At 42.3% G+C, this 22,680-nt stretch overlaps 1 protein-coding gene across 3 annotated transcripts in view; it reads right to left on the bottom strand.

The window, feature by feature from the left end:
* Positions 1 to 497: 497 nt before the first annotated feature.
* Positions 498 to 22,680, bottom strand: part of MKX (mohawk homeobox) — a 63,117-nt gene continuing 40,934 nt past the window's right edge. For all 3 annotated transcript variants that reach the window (XM_068562899.1, XM_068562883.1, XM_068562891.1), the window contains exons 6-7: positions 3,308 to 3,341; positions 498 to 3,202 (exon numbers count right to left, since the gene is read on the bottom strand). In XM_068562899.1, the coding sequence (XP_068419000.1) occupies positions 3,016 to 3,202; positions 3,308 to 3,341 (221 nt within the window). In that variant the 3' untranslated portion in view covers positions 498 to 3,015. The remainder of the gene's footprint in view (positions 3,203 to 3,307; positions 3,342 to 22,680) is intronic.

Genomic DNA, 22,680 nt, shown 5'->3' with positions numbered 1-22,680 from the left:
GATACCAACTTTTACCATTTCACTGCAATCTTTCACGTCAGACAGCTTTCCTTTCTCAAGGCTCTTTATTAAACTACCCACATCTCATATTCCATTTATATTTCTACTTTCTTGCACATAAACCCTATATAAGGGAATTAAAATTATGTGATAATACCTTCCATTTATTGAGCACCTATTAAATGCCAAGCACTGTGGTAGGCACTTTACATATTGTATATTATCTCTGAACCCTGCAGCAAAGTCTACAGGGTGTAACTCATTACTCTCACTTTGCAGATGAAGAAACTGAGGCTGAGAGTGACCGAGTCTGGACCCTACAGTAGTGAGTGGCAGAGCTGGGATGCAAACGTACATCTGTTTAGCCTCGAAGCCAAGGTTCTCTCCAGTGCACAGCACCCGGTAATAACGTGTATTGTATTAGCTACCGGAAGAAGGTTTTTAATGAAAATGTTCATTTTAAAGTTATGTATTTTATCAGTTAGCATCATACTTTTCCTCGGCTCTTAAAGGGTGGGTTGTTGGTCCAAGGTGATGAAATTCAACCCTAATATAAATGCGGTGCCCCGATATCATATCCCTGACCAACCTAAGGAGAATTATGGCATATAATGGACGCTTCTGTTCTACTGCTCTCTCCACCTGGTCAACTCTCAAAGGAAAACAAAATTCATATGGTCATTGAGGTCTAGAAATTAACTTTTATTTTAAATCTGTCAAGAACTCCTAGCAGTTACTAAATTTATTAAAATGATTACATATGGTAAAACAAAGAATAGAGGTAATTCTATTTCTCTACAACATAAATTATGAGTTAGAGTCTCAGCAGCTGACTCAGCATTGTTGAAGATGCTTTTAAAGGATTGGGGGGACTTTGATTTCCAGAAAATGTGAAAGCAGCAAAAGAAAAAATAAAGTAAAAGTAATTGCAATTGGAGCTATTTTGCCAGGATGTGCTAATTATCAAATCGCCTTGGTGTATTTATAGGCCAGACTCCAAGCTTTGGTATTTAAAAAAAGTCATGTGAAGAGCTGACCTATACTGGCTTGTCATCCATGGTTTATAACATAGAACAAATTTGTTGTTTCTTTTTGAAAAGATGGTAAAAATGAATTATGACTAATTCAAATAAAAAAACAACCAGCATCCATTCATCTAACTGAAATATGTAAAAACAAAAACAATTTTATTAAAATATTTAATACCAGAATAACTTATAATAGTATGAAAAAGAGTGAAGTACTTGTCCTTAGTTTTCACTGACATGATCACATTTTCGAAAAATTGTTTTATAAAGATTCCAGAGTTTTATCCTGGATCTGTAACTATTTAAGGATCTTGTAAACCAGAAGAACTCATACTTCATCTGATCATACAGTCATAACTTACATATCTTGCTTTGCACTTACTCTTACTGCAAACAGCAATTTAGAAAACAAAGTAAAAATATATATATGTACAAAATATTTTAATATCAAATTATTTTCATTACACTAAATAAACCCAATCCCCAAATGTTATGTTACATGAAAAAGTGTCCTACAATGTATATCAAGACTGATACTGTCCATATATCAACTAGAGCAGCCTCTGGTTTTAAAAGCATTTTGCAAAATAAAGGAAAATGTCACCACGTGGCTGCACTGTTGGCTGTCATTCACACTCACAAAAACGCTTTCCAGTTTTAAAAAAAATTTATAAGATAGGTTACATACTCAGAAAAAAAATCCCACCATAAGAGAGACAAATCCTTTTTACTTCTCTGAGCACAAATATTCTGTTATATTTGGCATCCCTACTGTTTATTCAAATTTCAATCCACCCCAAGCTGATTAGAATATTAACGTTTTAATGAAAAAGATCTTCTTTCTTGATATTGATTATTCTCACTCCATGATAGTCTAATTTAGAAACAAAATGTTCTTTCTTTTAATACATGATTTCACCTTAATGTCCTATTTGGCAAAATTCAGAGACTGTTCAATGTTTTGTTTCCCATATGTTTTAAATTTAAAAATCAATTTTGTGTGTATATGTATATTCACATCGAGATACATTTCTTTTATTACCTTGTTCTCAATGCAATATAAGTTGTCCATCAGCAACTGTAATTTGAAATGGACCAAATAAGAGGTTTTTAGCTATTCCATATGAAAAACAGTTTCCATTACAAAAAACACTGAACTCTAATGCAAACAGGATTATGTTTTAAACCTAAACTACAGTTTTAGTTTTATACGGGAACATTTCAAGTTATTTAGATAATAAACTTTTTGAAAACTTCGGCAAAACTTGAGAAAAAGAAAATCCAAATCAATTCTGAAGAGCATTGTGGTGTTTTCCAGCAGTGCTTACAAACTTTTTTTCTGATCACATTCATTGCCATTTTTCTTGAATGTACACATTATGTGATCCCCGAACCTTTTATTTTGGAACTTTGTAACCAACCAGATATGCAGGCAAGATACATGCATAAAATTCTCACTGTCCCTCTGCAAAGCACACTGAACAATTTAAAATACTTCAGAATTTTTTTTTTTAAAGGAACATTTCATTTGGGCTGAACAGATTTCCAGGTTTTAACATGTGAATTAGTGGATACATTTCAAGGGCTTTCAGCAATTACGGTTTCAGTCCTGGCGTGGGTAGGTCCATCTGGAATGGCACTCACAGTCTAATGAGCATTGTGGTGTTGTCATTTTGAGGCACAGCTGCTCTACTATGCCCACGTTGCAGCTTATTTTCGGGAAAGCAAGGCACTTACTGTAATAGCAATGCAGACATTTTATGCATACTTGGAGTAACATAAAATAAGTTAATATTTTTGATTAAAGTGAGGTCTTATAATTTATACGTCTTTTATAGAAGCAACTAAATGATATATTTAGGGTGATTAAAAATAAGAAGAGGTTTGAAAAGGAGTCATTTTCATTCCTGCTCCTGCTCCTAGGATGAGGGTTTATGAAAAAACACTGATGCGAAGAACAGCCATCGATCTGAAAAGCGACAAACTCTTAAAACTGCTGAACCAGGGGCACTTTGACTGTCTTCACTTCTGCAATGTGGGACGACTTCTGGATAATGCAGCTGGTGGTCCCCTGCAGCTTGTCTTTTCCCTGTGCGAGATTTGTTAAGGCCATGGCTGCATTGATCTCCTTCCAGTACGTGTCGTCCTTGCTCGGTCCCTTTCTATTAGCTGCACTACATTTAAGCAGAACAGAAAGAAAATGATCAAACTCACGGCAGGGTACGTAGAGAAGACCATCACTGAAAAGCACAGATGGCAAATAAAAAGATACCGCTCACCTGTCACCCTTATTGGATCTGTTTTCCAGAGTGTCTGTAAAGAAAAGCAAAAATTTGATTACTTTTCTTTTTTGCTATCTTTTTAAATCTCAGGCCTTTCATCATTAATTACGAGGAATGAAAGTTCGTCAGGAAACATGTTGAAAATTGATTACACTTTTTTTTTTTTTTTTTTTTTTACAAAGAAGATGTGAAAAAAAATCTCTTTGCAAAGAAGCAGGAATAAGATGAGAAGAGGTAATAAAAGAATAAAAAGTGGCTCTCATAAACATACAAACATCTGAGGTCAATTTGTTCTGAGACACTGATTGGGCATTTTGGTGAGAAGGGCGATGGCACAGGGAAAGAGTGCTGACTGGTCCGGGGCAGATTCTGGTCTCACCCCACTACTCGCCGGCCGTGTGCCTTTGGGCAGATCGTGATGCCGCGTGAGGTCTGGGGTACAGCTTCCTGAACTATAAAATAAAGGGGTTCCTAGATGATCTTCAGGGTGCCTGTGGCTCGGCAGTCTATGATTTCACGGAAATCAAACCTTCATCTCAGAAAAAGGACTGGCAGATAGGCCCCTCTGGCGAGTTAGCCGATGAATAACAGACCCAGTGCTGACAGCAACGCAGGGTTCCTGGCAGGTTGGAATAAGCAGGCACTGGTCTGTGAGCTCCACACGGACCCCTCATCCTGCAGGACGTGAAAGTCACGCTTGCTGCTTCACTCAGAGCACTAATGTCTATCAAAACCACACCTTATAAAGGAGGACGAAATGGGTTCTTGATCCGGATTAAACCCCTCTGGGGGAGCTCCTCTGGCCAAAAGAACAAGGTGTCAGGAACACAGAAATAGACATGCTGGAGGGGAAGATTCCAGAGGGTAAAGAGGGGCAGCAGCATGGCACGGGAGGTTAGAACAAAGAGTGGGGCTGGAGCTCCCAGCAGCCTTAGAGACGCCAGAAATACAGCGGGTAAACCTCCGCCACCAGCACCACCACCAACAGCGACAAGCACCATCGAGAACCTCCAGAACGAAGCCCTGCACCCCACGCAAGAAGCACGAGGAACAGCGAGTCTGCTCACAGCGTCTTTGAGCTCCACGGCCTCTGGAAAGCTGGCTTTTCCTGCCCTCAGTCCCCTCCCTCTGCTCTCCTCCCCTAACTCCCCGGCAGTGCTCAAAGCTAGTTTGCCGCGGTGCAGCCTCATCTCCAGCCCTGGGCTCCCAGAGAGTCGTGGAACTCGGAGAGACCTGGGGTGGGGGGAGATCAGGAACATGATCATAATATAGTCCAACCGGGGCGACATTTCCCAGGGACGTGACCGTGTCGACAAGGCAGCTAAACCTTGATGCCCTCGATGGATGAAAGAATCAGGGAAAGCTGTTAACACATCCTGAGTCAGGCCAGGCAGTGTGTAGACCGGGAGATAGTAACGGCCACTGTGAGCTCTTTGCACAGCCTTTCACTCAGGGCCACCCTACCTACCCCGCCGAAAAGGAAGACAAGCAAACACAACAAAAGCGCGTCGTGAATAAATGGCAAGGTTGTTACGAAAAGTAAATGAGATTAAGTGTGTCTGGCCCCAAATGGAACAATAAACGTTAGTCCCTTTGGTCTCCTTTCATTTTAGGGATCTTTGGAAAAATAACTGGATTCCTGAGTAGTTGGTCACCCTCTGGAGCCCTGTTAGCCCTGGATCTTTTCGCCCCTACGAGGTAGGCCTGGGTGGTTAGCTACACCTCTGCTGCTTGATAATTCTGGAATTATAATATTGCTTACGTAAACAGAAGAAGAAGAATGACAACTTTGAATTCACAGAACCCTCATAACCCTAGTTTACACATCACGTCCTCCATGTGGGCACGATTCCAAGCACTTTGTGTCTTAGCTTATTCAGCATTCGTGTCTCTGCTGTCTGTCAAGTCTTTCTCCGTTTGGTGCTATTAACTGCAAATCTTTGCTCAATAATGACAGATACAAGGCACTACCAGAACAGAGAATAAGTCAGTGCCTTTGTTTAGGACAAGAAAAGCTAACAACATTGGACATTTTACAGAGAGAAAAAAAAAAAAACAAGTTAGGCCTTTGCTCAATTTTGCCCACAAATTGCAACAATTCTGTTGCCAAAGTGAAGCAATAGGTTATGGAGATATTTATCCAATGGAAAGACTTGGCAAAAGCAGAATAAGTTCCATGAAGGTTAAATAACATTAGGGAAATAACAAAACATAATTTAGAAAAGACCATGTAACTGATGCTCTGGCTTGCGAACGAAGCTGTCTCGCATGTACACAGGGGACCAGCATCCGATTCCCCACCTGGATGGTCAACAGGGTGCAGACAACAGGAAGGAAGCCCGTGGCTGCCGACTCTGTAGGTGGAAGGAAGACACGCAGGTCCCTGGGAAGGCCCACGAGAGCTTGTGTAAGGTGAAGTGTGAACCAGGATGTCCCGCAGCCCTGCGGCCAGCCAGACGCTGTGAGCACCAGCCCCCCGTGGCTGCCGGCCAGAGTCCTGCCACCAGGAAACAAGTTTACTACGGCCAACCGTGAAATTATAAAACTCTGCTTACTCTTGGGGGTGTATGTGTTTTACAGTTGGGTGCCTACGAAAATACCTCTGAAGTGTAAACACAGAGACCCCGATCCCCGTTTGGGCATTCTTAATTAGTTTCACGAATTTCAACAATGTCCTCCTCGCAGCAAAGATGAATCCTGTAATTTATTTCTAAGGCAGAGGGCACTTAGTTCAGTGTCACTTGGTATGGATTCAGGTTCCTTTCCCAGCAACAGAAGAAAAGGCTTCATAAAAAGGAATGAAGAGAAGACACACTTTGCTTCTCTATCAGTAGTCCATGTTAAAACAGCATGTAACAAAGTTCGATGTCAAAGACTTCGAACCAACAAGCAAAAGCTGACTACTGGGGGGTCAAAAGCTGCTTTGGGGGCATCTCTGTGCCGAGGGTGGTTTTGGTGCACAGCGTAAATTGGTGCTGGAAGGGCGTGCTTCTCCTGCTGCTGCTGCTGGCGAGCTGCCCGCATCACTGGGGTTCTTCTATGCATCCGAGAGCCACCTCCTGCAGAGCAGCGGTTCCCAGAAGCACCGGCAGAAGACAGCAAACAGGGGCCCTTTTACTCTGAAACATCTGTACTTTCGTAGGACAGCGAAGGACGATAAGCATCTGGCAATCTGGGGAGACGGTTTTCTCTTCCTTATGCTGAGATGAAATCTGGGGAGATGCCCCAGCGGCTTTAGAGAACGGAGGTCGTTTGAGGGGGACTCGGACAATTCACAATCCGCTCATTCTATTAAGTGTGCTAAATGTGAAATGTTCTTTTTCATGTGCTCTTTTCCTTTGAAGTATAAACTCACCGGCACTTATCTGGTTCAAGTATTTTGTGTCTCTTCAGCCAGTCTTCAGTATTTAAGCAGTGGTGGGTTTCTGGACCACCACTCAACGCCACTTCAGCAGACAGGAGGTCTCTCACCAGACCCCCTCCAGAAGCGGCACCCAGTAGCTCAAGAGAGGATGTGACAGGAGCAGGAAAGGGTTCTGAACGCTGCTGAGCCAGAGCGGACGCCCGCCCGCCCGCCGTCACTGCCCATGCACAGACCCGGGTTCGAGGCCAGCTCAGCTGTGTCTCTCACTCTGCAAGTAGCTTGGCTCTGCCGGTCCCACGTCTGAGCTAAAATGCCTTTTTAGATCCTAAGGTTCCAAAAATCAGCTACGCTGTCAATTATCATAAAAGCAACTGGTTGGCAGGAACAACTTACTGAACCAGCCAAAAGAGCGTGTTTTAAGACCAAAAAAGAAAAGGAATGAAAAAAAGAGATGCGTCGTTAGGAAAATCTTGGATGCTGTAAAACCCAAACCATGTTGAAACTTAAAATGGGGCTATCCTCAGTTTGGACATGTGTTTCCTTATAAAGTTAAGTAGAGAAACATTATAAAGAACATTATAAAGAAAATTCAGTTCTACTGCAACTCGAGATGTGCAAGCACAAAAGCCCTGTGGGCCAAGTGTCCATTCAAGTTTGAGAAATGCAGTTTAGAAATATTCATTCTGATATATATTCCTGAGGTAATAATTCTAGTCATAAAAAGAGACAATTGTAAATATGGCCAAATCTTTTGCACTGAGATTTTTTTTCAAATTTAATCAGTAAGTCCTGTTCTAAGATGTTCCACAAAATACTACTCACACCACTGAAAGGTAAATAAAATTAAGATTAAGAAAACAAGTATTTTTAATTAAATAATCTAAAAATCATATATCATCTGTTTCCCTAAATTAAAATGGAAAGAGAGCTCCAGACGCTTGACAAATGTGCCTTCTCACACTTGGTCGGTTTTGGAGCCGCTGCTGGAGAGAGCAGATGTGGACAGCCAGGCTTTAGTGTTTCTGGTCTCAGGGGTCCCGAGAGACCCTGGCGCACAAGACCAGTTTCTGGAGCTATTTACATACTTGGAACAACTGAGATAAAGCACGAGACTCTGGTGAGTCGGGTAGATACAAAGCCTCACTGAAGATTCTGAAATACCGATCGCTCCAGCTTTGCAGGCACTCACACCAGACATTATCTACCCCGTCCCTCTCTACTTCCCCACACGCTGGGCTGGGCTGGGCTCACACACCCTTACAGACTGGTTCCACCGCAGCAGCTCGACATTTCTTTACTTTTAAAAATAGCATCTGTTGTTGTTCTCTAATAAGAAAGGCATGCAGGTCACTGCAGAAAATACAGGAAAAAGTGTAAAAGAGAAAATAGAGGGCACTGACGGATAACTCAGATTAATATTTGGATGTATCGACTCCCAAAGCAAGTTTATATACATTTTTTAAAAAGGAGTCATTTTGTACGTGCTTTAAGATTTTTTTGATGCGGACCATTTTTAAAAGTCTTCATTGAATTTGTTACAATACTGCTTCTGTTTTATGTTTTGGTTTTTTGGCCGCGAGGCCTGTGGGATCTTAGCTCCGCCACCAGGGATCGAACCCGCACCCCCTGCATCGCAAGGCGAAGTCTTGACCACTGGACCGCCGGGGAAGTCCCTGTACGCGTTTTAGAACTTGCTTTTTCACTGAACTTCTACTTCTTCCTTACCCTTTTGTTAACAAATAAGATAATAATCTGTCATTGGGCTTCCCCTGATGTGGCAATGGTTTTTTTTGTTTTGTTTTTTTGTTTCTTGTTTTTTCGCCTGTGAAAAAGAAACGGCTTGAAAGAATTCAAAATCCAGCTTCGCCCAGTTTAAACTTGAATTTTGAGAGTCTCGAATGTTACAAGAAGGGGTTATCTTTAAAACAACAATTACTAGCATTTCATCATTTAAGCAATCTCAGTTGATAAAGCCACCTTCAAAGACCATGGCAAGGTCTAATGCATTATTTACATAGAAAGCCTATTAAAAACCTATTAAACACCTTTTCTATACCTTTTGCTAGTATTTTAGACCACAGAGATACAAAAAAATGACTTTTTTTCCTTATTATTTAATCTGTAACATCAAAAAATCAGTCCAAATCACAGAATAGGAAATCTAAAGCTCCGTTGAGCTCATCCTCAGACTTTAAATTAGAGAGACATTTTAATAGATGTGATATCCCTAAAATCACTCTTGCATCGCCAGGACTGAATTACTGCTAAGTGACTGCTCTTAGACAGCTGTTGCTGCATCACTTCAGGGGAAATGTTTGTGTTATCCTCTCCGGGGTAGTTAGAGCTTTTGAATGAGTAAAGATAAATCATCCCAAGTGATTTTGCTCAAAAAGGAAGGAGAAAAACCTACCCAACAACCTGTAACATTTATCTGTTGATGATTAAACTGCTTTTTCCAGTGCCATGGACCAAAAGTGAATTACGCTTTAAAGCTTCAGCATGACAGGAAGAGACTGCACCAAAACTTGGTGAATATCAAGGCTATAGCTCATGGAAGGATTAGTGGAGCCTTTCGGAATAGTGAAAATTATAAAATGAAACCCGCCTCATCTTCATGGATGGAGCTGGTATTTCTTTTCCCTTTGCAATATACTAGTTAAATTATTTATCCTGAGGCCTTAAAGAATGAGTGGCTTCCAAAATTATTTCAGAGTTTAAAGAAAATCTTTTCCAAAAATTAAGCCAGTGTTTCCTCCAGCCATGACTTCCACCATCTGGAGAAAGATTCTTTTCCTTCCTGCTACCTCTCACGTGGGCTGGCCTCTCACTATAGCTAATAGTGCCCAGATGTCCTGGATCCGCAGGGTCCCCACCTTCAGCTGTCTTTCTGTCAATGCATCCTCTTCTCTGTCTCCTCCCAGAAAATAAAGAAATTAGAAACCACACCCCTCTGTTCTGGACCAATAGTGAAGACTGGGGTAGCTAGCTGACATCTCAAAGCTTTCAGGATAGGTTATAGTTCCATTAGCAACAGCAGAACATCTTTATTGTTCCGGGAGCACCCATGACCGCGGCTACACCTCTAAGTGTCGATGGGCTCCCTATCAGTTCGGGAGCTACAGAGCCTTCCTTCGGCTTTTCTGATTATGCAGAGGAAAGCAACTTGAGGCTGGTGGTTCCTTATTAATTCCCAGCTGAACCTTTGTTCTGGTAAAACACGCAGTTATTCTGGCCTCATCAGTCTGGACCGGAGGACGAAAGGCACAGGGCGTGGGACCTGTAACTTGAAAGTTAACTTTTCAAATAAGCAGAGAACCACCCAGTGAGAACGTCTCCACTCCACCTTCCATCTTCTCCTCTAAAGACATTAAAGGGCCTCAGTGCTAAGTGACTCTGTGCAGTCCCACTACCAAGGTCGCTCCTCTGTGATCTCAAAGGCTCCACCTTCCCAACGTTGAAAACTTTCCGTCTGAAACTTCACTTTGAAGATTAGAATGCAGCCTACGAGGAGGGAACTGTTAGTGTGGAACCAGAAAGGGGGTCTGGAAATGTTAAATATTCTCATTTCTGTTCTTAGCACGTCATTACTAACTACGAGGGTGGCCTGGTGTGAGGTACAGAGGCAGCGTGGGACAGTGGGTGGAGCCCAGACCCTGGAGCCAGACAGCAGGAGTTGGACCCCTGCTCCACCCCTGACTGTGTGACAGCCGGCCATCTGCATGACCTCTCTGTGCTCCGACTTTCTCACCTAGAAAGCAAGGCTAATCGCACTAGACTCAGGTTATGAGGGTTCCATATTTTCCAAAACACTGAGAAGAAAGCTTAAGCACGTATACCAAGAACTACATAAATCCTTGTAAAAATTTCTAAAAATTAACCCCTCCTCTCACTGTATTTTTTACGTCTAGAATATGGGGCTGAATGTAGTCATCAGAAAAAGTAGTATTGTTCAGAGATTTAATATGAAAACCATTATGTAAGGATGAAATATTTTAACTCTGGCCAAAGCCCATGAGCTCAGATTAATGCATTAATTGTGCAGAATCTATCATCTTCAAAGACAAAATGGCTTTTCTGATGCTATTTTGTGCCAGAGTACTATAACATGCCAAGACGAAGAACACTGGAGCCACATTAAAGAATATCTACTAACTTTAAGTGTCTAATGGAGTTTGTTACTTCATTTTCTCAAGGGGAATATTGGAGATGTTACCCCAAACGTTTCATCCATGAAAGCTGGGTTTCTAGCCAAAGTCTCAGAAAATGACTTCCTAACTATACATGAATAACTTCTGTGTGTGCCTGAATGTTGCAAAGAGCATTAATTGTTTATAAAAGTGCTCCCTTCTACATGCAAGTTGGGCTACTAGTTCTGAAAACAGGGTGGTCTTACTCTGATTCTTAGCTACACTGTAATTTTGTCCCAATGTCCCAACAATGACATTCATCCTCTAAGTTCTGCGACAGCACAAGGGCTACATAATAGCTGCCACACCACAGTTCTAGGAGGCTGATGTTTAATAAATATGTAGCTGAATAGTGTTAGGTTACAACGTACTAATACGACTTTCTCCAGCAAAAAAAGGCCTTTTAAATGGAAAAATGTGCATTTGCTGTAATCTAGAAACTGGCTGGAAAGTCTGGCTCCATCCATGTATTTTCAAGCTCTTCAGTATCTCTGAAAAATCATCAAAAAGTACTTTTGCTTTGATATATGAACTGAAGTGTATCTTTGAGTTGGCTCACATTATGGCCATGCTTTTCAAATTCCTTAAATTACCAGAAATGACACTTCAGACTAGGAGATCTTGCTGTTAAACCTGTCTGAATGCGTTAACACCAGAAATGACACAACAAGAGAGGTGACGTTCGCCAGCCCCTTGGATCTTCCAGAAGAGGTGCAAGTGACAGTTCTCTACTCACAGTTCGTCTGCTGTGCTTATTAATAGAAAAGAAGCATATTTTAGACATAAGATGAACAGTATTACCAGTCCTTCTCCTACATTTCAAATACATTTTGATGCTCCTAATACACTTAAAATGTTAAAATTATACTTGGCATGTCAGTGTTCTATGTTCACACATTTCTACATTTAAAGGTTCTGTGATTTTCTGCTTTTAATTTCAGAAACAGTCATTTAAAGTCTGAACTAGGGTGGGGAAGGACTTTCAAATGAAAATTGGGAAGATTTTTGTTGACGGTGTGGAAGGTGGGAGAAGCTGAAAAGCAGGGAAAGGCGTGAAGATGAGGAAGAAGGCCTTGCAGGCCTGGGCTGTGGCTATGGGTCCGAGTGTCCCTAGTCTAGAAGTCTTCTGATGACCCGATCTGACCAAGAGAAGACCAGATAATCACTAGGAATCTACACCCCAAACCATTCATTAAATTCCAGTGGCATACAGATCCTATTTCCCTGCTATCACCTAAATGTAGGATACAAGAAATTTCTAGAAGAGAGTAGGGGATAAGTTGCTTTCACCTAACAAGTTGATCTATTTGGGGAGAAAACAAAAACATTTCATAGATCAAACCCACCTTTTTGTACAATGATCTCTCTGAGGCGCAGGATGTATCTTAGGACCATAAGAAAACAGTTGGCGGGGGGCTTCCCTGGTGGCGCAGTGGTTGAGAATCTGCCTGCTAATGCAGGGGACACGGGTTCGAGCCCTGGTCTGGGAAGATCCCACACGCCGCGGAGCAACTAAGCCCGTGTGCCACAATTACTGAGCCTGCGCGTCTGGAGCCCGTGCTCCGCAACAAGAGAGGTCGCGATAGTGAGAGGCCCGCGCACCGCGATGAAGAGTGGTCCCCACTTGCCGCAGCTAGAGAAAGCCCTCGCACAGAAACGAAGACCCAACACAGCCATAAATAAATAAATAAATTTAAAAAGAAATTAATTATTAAAAAAAAAAACAAACAGTTGGCGGGTTCACTAGGAACAGGACGTTGGGTGAGTCATTTACGTGCACTGCATCTCAGGTTCGCCTATAAAGTGGGGATAAAATAACCCCTCCTTCCTGGGCTTGCGGTGAGGATTAAATGAGGCGCCCAGCGTGAAGCTCGCGGAACAGCGCCTGGTGCACACGAAGGGCTTCGGCGTCACAACTCCCTGAGTGAAGTGAAGCTGTCAGTCGACCTTTACCAGCTGAGGGGGCCAGCCCAGGTCCCTTGGGGGTGCCGAGGGTCCTATGGCTCAGTAGGATCCGTCGGGGCTGCGTTTAATGAACCAAGTTCCTGACTCTACCTTCGTATCAGTAGCAGATATAACATTTGTATTAGGAAAATGCCGTTCGGAAATGGGTGACTCTAGGTTCAAAATGCTTTTGTCTACTTTTGCTTAAACATGAATATAATACCACTTAAAAATGCCTTTTTTTTGGGGGGGGGGGGGGGATGGTGTAATAAATGTTTACTTGCATTACTTTCCCCAGGTATTACAGTTTTTGCTATGCTGGGATGTATAGTTCAGGGAGAGTCATTACAAACACAAACTTGAGGACAAAGGGACCCAAGATTTTCATTGTAATATATTACACAATAGTTCAGAATAATCAAATCACCCTCATTCTTCTGACTGGAACAGCTATGGTAATAACAGACTGTTACAAGATCTGTGTTTTCTGTTTTGAAAATAAACACGTAGGCCCAGCTCTATATTGCTGTGATGGTGGGGACTTTTACTTTTGGGAGTCTTATATTTTTTTAAATGTCCCTTTGGGAAATAGTAATCCAGATGGGGGTCATCAAAAAGTAATTATTCAACCTAATGTGGATTTTTTTTTCTTTCTAGGGTAGGATAAAAAGCTTTTATAAACTCAAGTAAACTTAGCTTCTGCTGCCCTTAGAAGAATATTTTGTTCAGGCCTGCCTCAAAAAGAACAGAGCATGGCGTTATTACACATTGTGATGAGGGTTACAAACAGTTTTCGGTTATTTTTAATCTGTTATTTTTAAAGCAGCCTGAGAGGTAACGGGAGCTGTATGATATCTAAAGAGGAACGGGGACAGGGGAACAGAACCGCCATGCAAACGACGTGTTCACCCCCGGGACCAAAATCACTGCAGTAGAGCTCAGTGGTCAGGATGCTGAACTGAGCAGTGACGGGTCCTGTCTAGGCCTGCTGGTGGCTTTGCTTTTGAACAAGAGCAGAAATGGCAGAGCATCTGGGACCAAAGGGCTGAAGAGGATCAAAGTGCTAATGGTCATCACCTCGAAGCCACCCGGAGGTCCAGGGACAGGCTGAGAACTAGGAACGACCCTCGGCCGGGAGTCTGCTGGAGGGTGAGCTGAGCCCCTTCTTTCTGCAGAGCACGTGGGTCCCTCCTGTGCTGGGACCAGCACCTGCCACCGATGACCCAAATTAAGACACACAGGCTCCAAACTACAGCCTTAAACAATGCAATCTTCAGGAGGGGTGTTTCTATCACAAGATAGTAAAAATACAGTACATAAACATGAAGCAAAGAAACCGTAAAGAAAGAGAGAGCAAACACTCTTAGGGTCTTCGATAAAAAGAAAAAATACCAGAGCTTGATGACTATCAGAAAGAAGAATGAGTATAGCATACAGAAAAGTTCTCGTAAAGCCATTTCATGGAAATTTAAATGCAGAAGAATGGCATGTTCGCATGACTTAAATATATTTAAATGCCAAGCAGCTGCCATACATAATGTCCTGTAAATGTCATAGCCTGTTTTAAAAGTAAATAAGACACCTCAAAAATAAAAGAGAAAACATATTTGTTTTAATCATTAAAAATGACTGATTTAGAGACATGGACGATGAATCCAATATTATTTTTGGACTAAAAGCAATCCTCTGTAATTCCTGCTATTTTCTACCCTTTCACATACTTTCTGATGACCTTAGAGAGAAATATATTTTAACAACCAGTTGTGTACACTAATTTTAAAATAAACAAAAGAGAGACAGGGAAAAGCAGAAAGCTGTGCAAAAAAAGAGAAAAGAATCAAAACTTACATTTCTAGGACCAACCAGATCCACTTAGTCACACTTTTGGGTTTGGTGATGGGATATACTGTACACACTCAAAAGCGATGTAACTATTACATTCTCTCCAGACAACCAGAAATAGGTGATGAATGAGCACTGTGAAGAAGGTCATAGTCATTGCTTTGAATCAAAGGACTACACAAAAGAGCCTGGCTCTCATACTCAAGGGTAAACAAACCACGTACTTTCATCATGAAAGCACAGAAAATTGCCCCCTTCTTTGGGTAACGACGGCCAGGAAAATCATAATTCCTTGCAAGATTCCCAAGCTCTCGCAGGCATGTGGCCCCTCCCCTCCCTAGTGGTGACTGTCCATACTCAGAAGGGGGACGCAAAAGGGGCAGAACAGTTACTCACAAAAACTAAAGAGCTGGGAAGGCTCCTGAAACTACAGACGTGCCACAGCGCTGCTCACTGTATCCTCTGTTGTTTTAGAGGTCTGTCCTGTTAGACGCACACCCGGTTAAAGCCAGCAGGAGTGAGCCCCTCATTACGCATACGGTTTGCACATGGGTCCAAAGCCAGGGGAGCTAAAAGCATCTATTGAACAAGGGAGGAGAAAACATCCTTCCCAGGCCACCACAATGGGAGCTGAACACAGGACGTTACAAACGCGCAGGAAGAAGCGAGCCATTGTTCCATTCAGGCCTCGGGCAGCATTTAATCACACAGCCCTCAGCACAAGATGGGAAGAGGAGTTAGTCGGTCCGGCTTTTTAGAAAATATATTTCTCTTATTTTCCAAACGCTAAGTAACTGGGTATATTATCCAACTGATTTTCAGCCTACTTTAGGAGACAAATACTGAATGGTATCACTTATATGTGGAATCTAAAAAATACAACAAACGAATGGGTACAGCAAGACAGAAGCAGACTCACAGACAGAGAGAACAAACTAGTGGTTACCAGTGGGGAGAGGGAGGGGCAGGGGAAACTGCTGTGTATAAAATAGATAAGCAGCAAGGGTCTATTGTACAGCTCAGGGAATGTGGCCATTATCTTGTAATAACTTTTAACGGAGTGCAATCTGTACAAATACTGACTCACTATGCTGTGCACCTGAAACTAACATAAATATTGTAAATCAACTATACTTCAATTTTTAAAATTGAATGATCTTCTTAGAAAAAAATAATAAAGTCATGAGATTAATTGAAAAAAATTAAAAACTAAAAGTTATTTTATTAGATAGCTTATTGGATAACACATAATAGATTCTTATTTGGACAAAAGGATGCACAAAAATCCTTTCTTTCAAAGTGAAAGGCAAAGGAATCTGTGTTTGTGCTAATTTATAGGACCCCCTGGAGAAGCATAAAGAAATGAAGGATGTGTAATGATGAAAATGCACTGAATTAATTATTCACAAGTAATTGTCATCATCATAAAAATAATTAGCAGGGCTAGGAAAAGCAGAAAGTGGGCCCAGAAATGAAAAAAAGATGATTATTTTTATACCGGAGGAAAAAAAAAGGTAATGGGAGTTGTGTGGGGCAAGTGCTGAAAGCATCTGTCAAAAGGCTGCTTGAGAAATGGGAGTCCCAGTTTACGATTAATTGAAAAATTATTCAAGTGGAAATTCCATGCTAACGTTAGCAGTCTTTAAGACAGAGAAAGAGAATAACCCAATTAGTTACTCAAATTCCTACAGCTGCTTTTAATGGGATTAGTGCCTTTTTTGGTTTATCTTGAATTGAGAAATTGAGTGCACCTGTTCACCGCTAATCAGTGTGAACTGCGAAGGGTGGGATTCACTTAATCACACTGTACCCCTCCAGCGGCGACGTGCAACGGGGAGAGAGCAGACCTGGAGCCAGAGCTCGGGGCCTGAGTCCCCGTGCTGCTGCTTGTTAGCATGTGGTTTGGGGAAAGTCAGTTAATATCTCTGCGTCTCATTTTTTTTCTCATCTGTAAAATAGATACAAAATACGGAACAATGAAAACTGTTGCAGAAGTTAGTAATAATCACTGCAGAACACCAGGCAGCCAGGAATTCTCAATAAAGAGCCGCTATAATTATTCCACAATTGCAAATACTCTTTTTGTAGTGGCAGCAAACTAGGACGCAATGTTGAAGATTTACCCTGAAATGGAACAGATAATGAATAACACAACAATTCAAAATAGTTTTTTTATTTGAATTGTCTCCCCTGGGTCACGGGCAGGCATGTTATGTCTCTGACACTCTAGTGTGGAAAATTCCCCAAAGGGCAAGACTGCATATTATGGAGACTTCAGTTTTGCAACGGCTTGGAGAAGGTCACTTAAGTTGCTTAGTAGCCATAATATGCAAAACATTAGAATGGTGTCTTCGAGGAGAGTGAGAATGCGCATACCAAGGCAAAGTCCAGGATTATGTCAGCAACTGGTCTTTTGCTGTTCATTTCTGGGGTTGGCGCACGTAGCTGTTATTAGGCTGGCAGCTTGCATGTGTTATCCACGCAATCATATAGGTATGCTAGCGTGTTTACTCTTAATTGCTCGGAAAAAGTTTTAAATTGTGAAGATCTTTACTCAAGATAGAATATGGCATTTGGATCTGGGGGAACAGCTTTGGAAATGCCCAGTTCTTAAAAGACAGGTCTCTAATCTTTGTTATTAAAAAATCTCTATGAAAGAGTTCACTGACTGATACAATTCCACAAGGAAAAAAATAACTACTTAAAACATACGTTACCTAAAAGACCTTAACTGTATCACTGCTTTATCCTAAACAGCTGTACTTGGTATCCTTAAATTGGAGTAAGAATATATAGGTTATTTCAGTACTCCTGGTATCTTACAAAGAGACCAACATTTATTAAAAAGTTCTTCCCACTGCACAGCAGAATGGGAGAGATACGCAACTTCCCTTGGAATTTTTGTGCCATCTTTGGATGCCTGGTGCTTTCATGGAGAATGGATAACACCACTACAGTAAAGCTGAACTTATCCAAGTAAACACCAAATCTTTTTGAGTATCAAATGGAAAATTACACTTTGTACACAGCATTTTACCCTCCCCCCCCTTTTGGGGGCATAATTAAGGTCCGGGTCAACTTAACACAATTCACAGTGGTGACAACAATATTTATCAAGCATTTTGCAAGTCATAAATGTGCAATTAATCTCATTTCCTTTTTGTGCACACCTATATCATTTTCCCCATTTTACAACTGAGACTCAGAAAAGCTGACTGACAGGTCCGAGGCTAAACTCAGTAAACAATAGGGCTAGTACTAGAAGCCCAATCTTTTAATTTTAAGTGCAATGGAATGGGCTCTTCTCCACGGTGTCTTCATTTACTGCTTTACAGGTTCATTGGTTGGTTCAGCAAACATTTACTGAACGCACCCTAAATGTCAGGCACTGTGATAGGCCCTAGAAATACAGTAAGTCCCCTACACACACGAAAAAGTTCTGTTCCGAGAGCACGTTTGTTAAGTCCAACGAAGTTAGCCTAGGTACCCAACTAACAGTCGGCTCTACAGTACTGTGCTGTAATAGGTTTATAATACTTTTCACACAAATAACACATAAAAACCAAACAAACAAAGAAAACATTTTAAATCTTACAGTACAGCCCCTTGAAAAGGACAGTAGTCCAGCACAACAGCTGGCACGCAGGGGCTGGCATCGAGTGAACAGGCCAGAAGAGTTACTGACTGGAGGAGGGAGAGCAGGTGGGAGATGGTGGAGCTGAAGCAGATCGTCAGCAACAGGAGACACCAGCTACATCACCGCTGCTACATCTTAGCAGTACCAGCTACAGCACCGCTGCTTTTACACTTGCTTCCAGCCAACCTGGGCTTGAAATAAAGATACTGCACTACTGTGGTCTACGCAGTCCTGTACAGTGAAGTACACAAAAGCACGACCACTTGCAGAGGATGCACGCACGTGACAACTCACTCACGTGACCGGACACGCGAACACACGTTCGCATCTTTGAAAGCTCGCGACTTGAAGGTTCGTATGCAGGGGACATACTGTACGAATTACAGATGGGTCTCACCCCAAGCAACTCTCTGAGTAAACGACAAGAGCTCAGCGTGACTAGCGCTCCGGGGGCCCCGAGTGGGGCTCTGAGTGAGATGGCACCCTCTGGGGCGGCAGAGAAGAGGCCGTGGGCCAGGGCGTCCAGCAAGCACCCCTCCTCCACTCACGCCGGCGCCCGGCCGGCGGCATCACCGTCTGAGCACCGGGACGCAGTAAAGACGGGAAAGCACCGGCCAAGGTAAAGATGAGCGGGGGCCACTGAGGCGAAGATGGGGAGCAGTGTTCCACGTGAAGGGGCAGCTGTGTGAAAGGGCAGGGCGATGCCGGCCCCTGACCTCTGTGGCAGATCTTTCTGTGCGGCTGAAACGAATGAGGCGTGCGAAGGGGCAGGTGAGAGATCAGCCAAGGCCGGGTGCTGGGGTGTTCCCGGGTTTGGGTGCCAGGAGAAGGAAGGTGAACTCCATCCTGAAAGGATGTGACATGATTGGACCTGGATTCCAGAACGATCCCCCTTGCCTTCGTGGAAGGTGAGATCGCGGCAGGAACTCAAGACAGGAGAGGAGTGGGGATGGAGGACGCAGCAGCGGGGACGCTCGCTCCGGGGCAGCCCCGCTGAAGGGGAGATGGGGCCTGGGAGCACGAGGCGGGAGCCTCTGCCGCCTCCGCCTCCGGCTCTGCCTCCCGTGACTGGGTGGGTGGTGCTTCTCTGAGTCCGGAAGGGAGGAGGGAGAGCACGTCTCAGCTTGGAGGGCACGGCCGCCGAGTCTGGCTGTGACATGCTGAGAGCAGGAAGTGCTTTGAGGGCCTTCGAACGTGGATGCCGACGAGCTCAGGGTCGCAGGCCGCCGCCCTGAACAAGAAGGGGCCTCAGCCTGGCCGCATTACGTAGCAACAGATTTAGAAACACGGTGGTACTACCTCCTCAAAGTACTCCTGGTAACATGGAAATCGACCAGCACATAGGTGAAAGAGGTATACAAATCAATAAATACGGATGGGTCTTAACACGAATAATGTTTTAGCACACAGATCTAAATATTTTCCCATATGCTGGCTAATATTATCCAGCATGTGATTAAAAAGAGTGTCAAATACCAAAGTCTTGAAAGATGAATTATTTTTAAAACTTTATTAGTCACACCCTTTATCCATACTGCATTTGCTCTCAGAAGGAAATGTACACCCGAAGGGTGACAAGGAAAGAAAGAGTTTCCTTAAGTGAAGGAATGGAAAAGAGCAGAGCACGTAGCTGGCTCCCTGCCAGTCAAGAGAACACGGAAAAGCTAGGAGTTTCAAGGCAAATCTCTACTAATCCACCTTTTACTGAAGTTCTCACTTAAAGTCCACCTTTTGACATGAAATATTTAATAGGAACTTTATTTTAACCACGAAGTGCCCTTAAAAAAATGTAACATCAGATTCCATACTAGGCTAAAAGAAGAACGTATTAGGTAAGTGAAAAGAAACATGTATTTAAAAAAAAAAAAAAAAAAAGAGGAAAAAAAAGACTTGTGAAAAGCATAAAGCAGTTAATGAGGATTTCCACTGAAGACCGAACGTTAATGACGATGCAAAGTTTCTTTCCTATTGAGGACACACGCTTCTTAAAGAATGGATAAGTCAGTAAAGTCCATTTTCTAGTGGCGTATTTGGAGCCACAACTTTAATCTGTTGAAATGGCACAGAGACAAAAACCAAAATACAAATAAACAACAACAAAGAAACGTTTTCTTTTAGAAAGAAACTCCATTTAATTGGCTTCCACTCTCCTGGTTTAAATTCAGCTCCTTAAGGGGGGAATAACTCCCTCAGGAAGGCAGCTTTTTGTTGGGTATGTGCATGATGTTCATTTGTCTTGCATCTAAAAATTAGAACATAACAAGCTTCTAATCATCACTTGTTAATTTGAAACAAAAAGAATTCTTCTTTTCCATTGAAAGCAGACTGTACTAAAAAAAAAAAAAAAAAAAAAAAAAAAAAAAGCAGCATTCTCCAAGGTCATATGCTGTTGGCAAAGCTCAAAAAACCCTTATAGTCCAACTTGCTTATGTTCAGCTGTGTTTACTTAGACTAAACTTGACAAAGTCTGCGTCTGATTATCCTGAGCAGTCATCTGCCCACAGATAAATAGATATTACACAAACTTCTGGAGGGAATGACATTTGGCCTCCATAATTTTGGAATAATTTACCACGTACCCTCAACTTAAAACACCAAAACGATCCGCAATATGTTTGGGGGATCGGAACATAAATATTTCATTTCACAGAGGGAGCGGTCTCCGTGACCTTCATGGATTTTAGGTGATTTACTAACGAAGTGGGGAACTGCTCTGGGAGGTGTGGAGCTGCTCTGTAACAGGCGACTTCGAGGCAACATTTATTTCAGACTTTTCAGTAACATCAAGATTTCAAGGGACTTCTGTAAACAAACTGTCACTTAAAGAAAAAACTTTCCATCAGTATTTCTGCATCAAGTCTCCAGAACAGAACATGCGTATAAAAATAAGAGTTAACTAAATTATTTCCAGAGACTACATGTTAGAGTAATGTTTACACTATTGGTAGAAAGCAAAAGCTCGGTGTTTTACCACTATTTCTTACACTAAATGCAAAATTTTGCTTTTGGAGTAATGTAAACCATTTCCATGGCAGAAAGTCTGTTCCCGATTACCTAAGAATTGATTCTGGCCCCTCTTATTTACTTTGCTTGCTGTTATATTTACGTAACAAAAGATAGACATACTTTCCTCTCCAAACTAGGATTGTTTCAAAGGTGGAAGTACTCATTATATCCCCCAGCGATCAATCAATGAACCAATCAATCAACAGATCTTTACTGCATTTTGCTAACAGCCGGTAATACAGTAGTGAGCAAGAAGGAGATGCTTTCTGTCCTCTGAAGTTTGTCTAATGAGAAAAATGATACGTTGAACACATACTGTCATTTTCTAGGTTGTTCATTTTACTTTATACAATTAGGAAGCATGCTCCCGCACTGAAACTAACACACTTTTCCCCTGACTCCTGTCTTACTATTGAGTTAACCTAGGGATGGGGTCCTTCATTTGGAATTGGTGGGTGTGTTAAGGGAGCCTCCGATACTCTGCTGTGCCAGCTCCCTTCTAGCAGTTCTGGCTCTGTCTGTAATGGGGTTAGTTTCTGAGTGATTCATTTAATGCTCTCTATTTTGGCTTTTATTCTAATGTACTAAATTTGCTTTGATAAGCACTTTGTGAGGTGAAATAATGTAAACGACGGTACTGCTGCTATTGGAGCAGCTGCCACTCACGCCTAATAAGCAAGGGTTTCCAAATTTCCCTGAAAGGACTGAATCCACTGATGGACCTTATGGCACATTCTCCCATTGTTTTCTCTCATGATGCGTTAGCTCTGTCGGGTCACAAAAGATGATTTTGCATGTATAAATAAAGAAGGAACATGTTTTCAAATGTGCATGCCTTTAAAGATCATCTAACAAATCCAGAACACGTGCTGGAGACGGGAGTGTCTTCAGACTAGTATTTGTGAGAGAATACATTAAGGCCTCATTAGCTTTTAATGCAAAACTGCATCCACAATCATTCTAGAAAGGGCAGGTTCCTCAAATTCGACATATAGTCAGAGAAGGGAATCCAGGAAAACGAGGGAGTACGGAGCTCTCTTCCGAAGCCCGGCCACGTGACAAAGCCAGAGGCATCTCCAAAGCCACAGATGTACCAGCAAACCAGGTGAAGAAGGCTGCTGCAGCTTGAAAAAGTAACTTTACCACCTTAATACCTAGGTCCTCTGAGAGCTGTCTAAAAGAGGAAGGTAAGTGGTGTTAGAGAACAAAAGGGACATTCAAGTGACCACACATTTTACTTTGCAAGCATGAAGGGAAGGAGCAAGTTGATACACTTCAAGTAACAAAAACCCTTTGAGGAAGGGAGCTACTTGTGGGTGGCTTCCTACAAAGGAAAAGTACATGTGCAAATCTTATCAGATTGGACCAAGACACAACTCTGCACAGAAAC

Source organism: Eschrichtius robustus, chromosome 1, assembly GCF_028021215.1.
Source record: "Eschrichtius robustus isolate mEscRob2 chromosome 1, mEscRob2.pri, whole genome shotgun sequence".
NCBI lineage: Eukaryota > Metazoa > Chordata > Mammalia > Artiodactyla > Eschrichtiidae > Eschrichtius > Eschrichtius robustus.
This window is presented reverse-complemented; position numbering and strand designations above follow the sequence as displayed.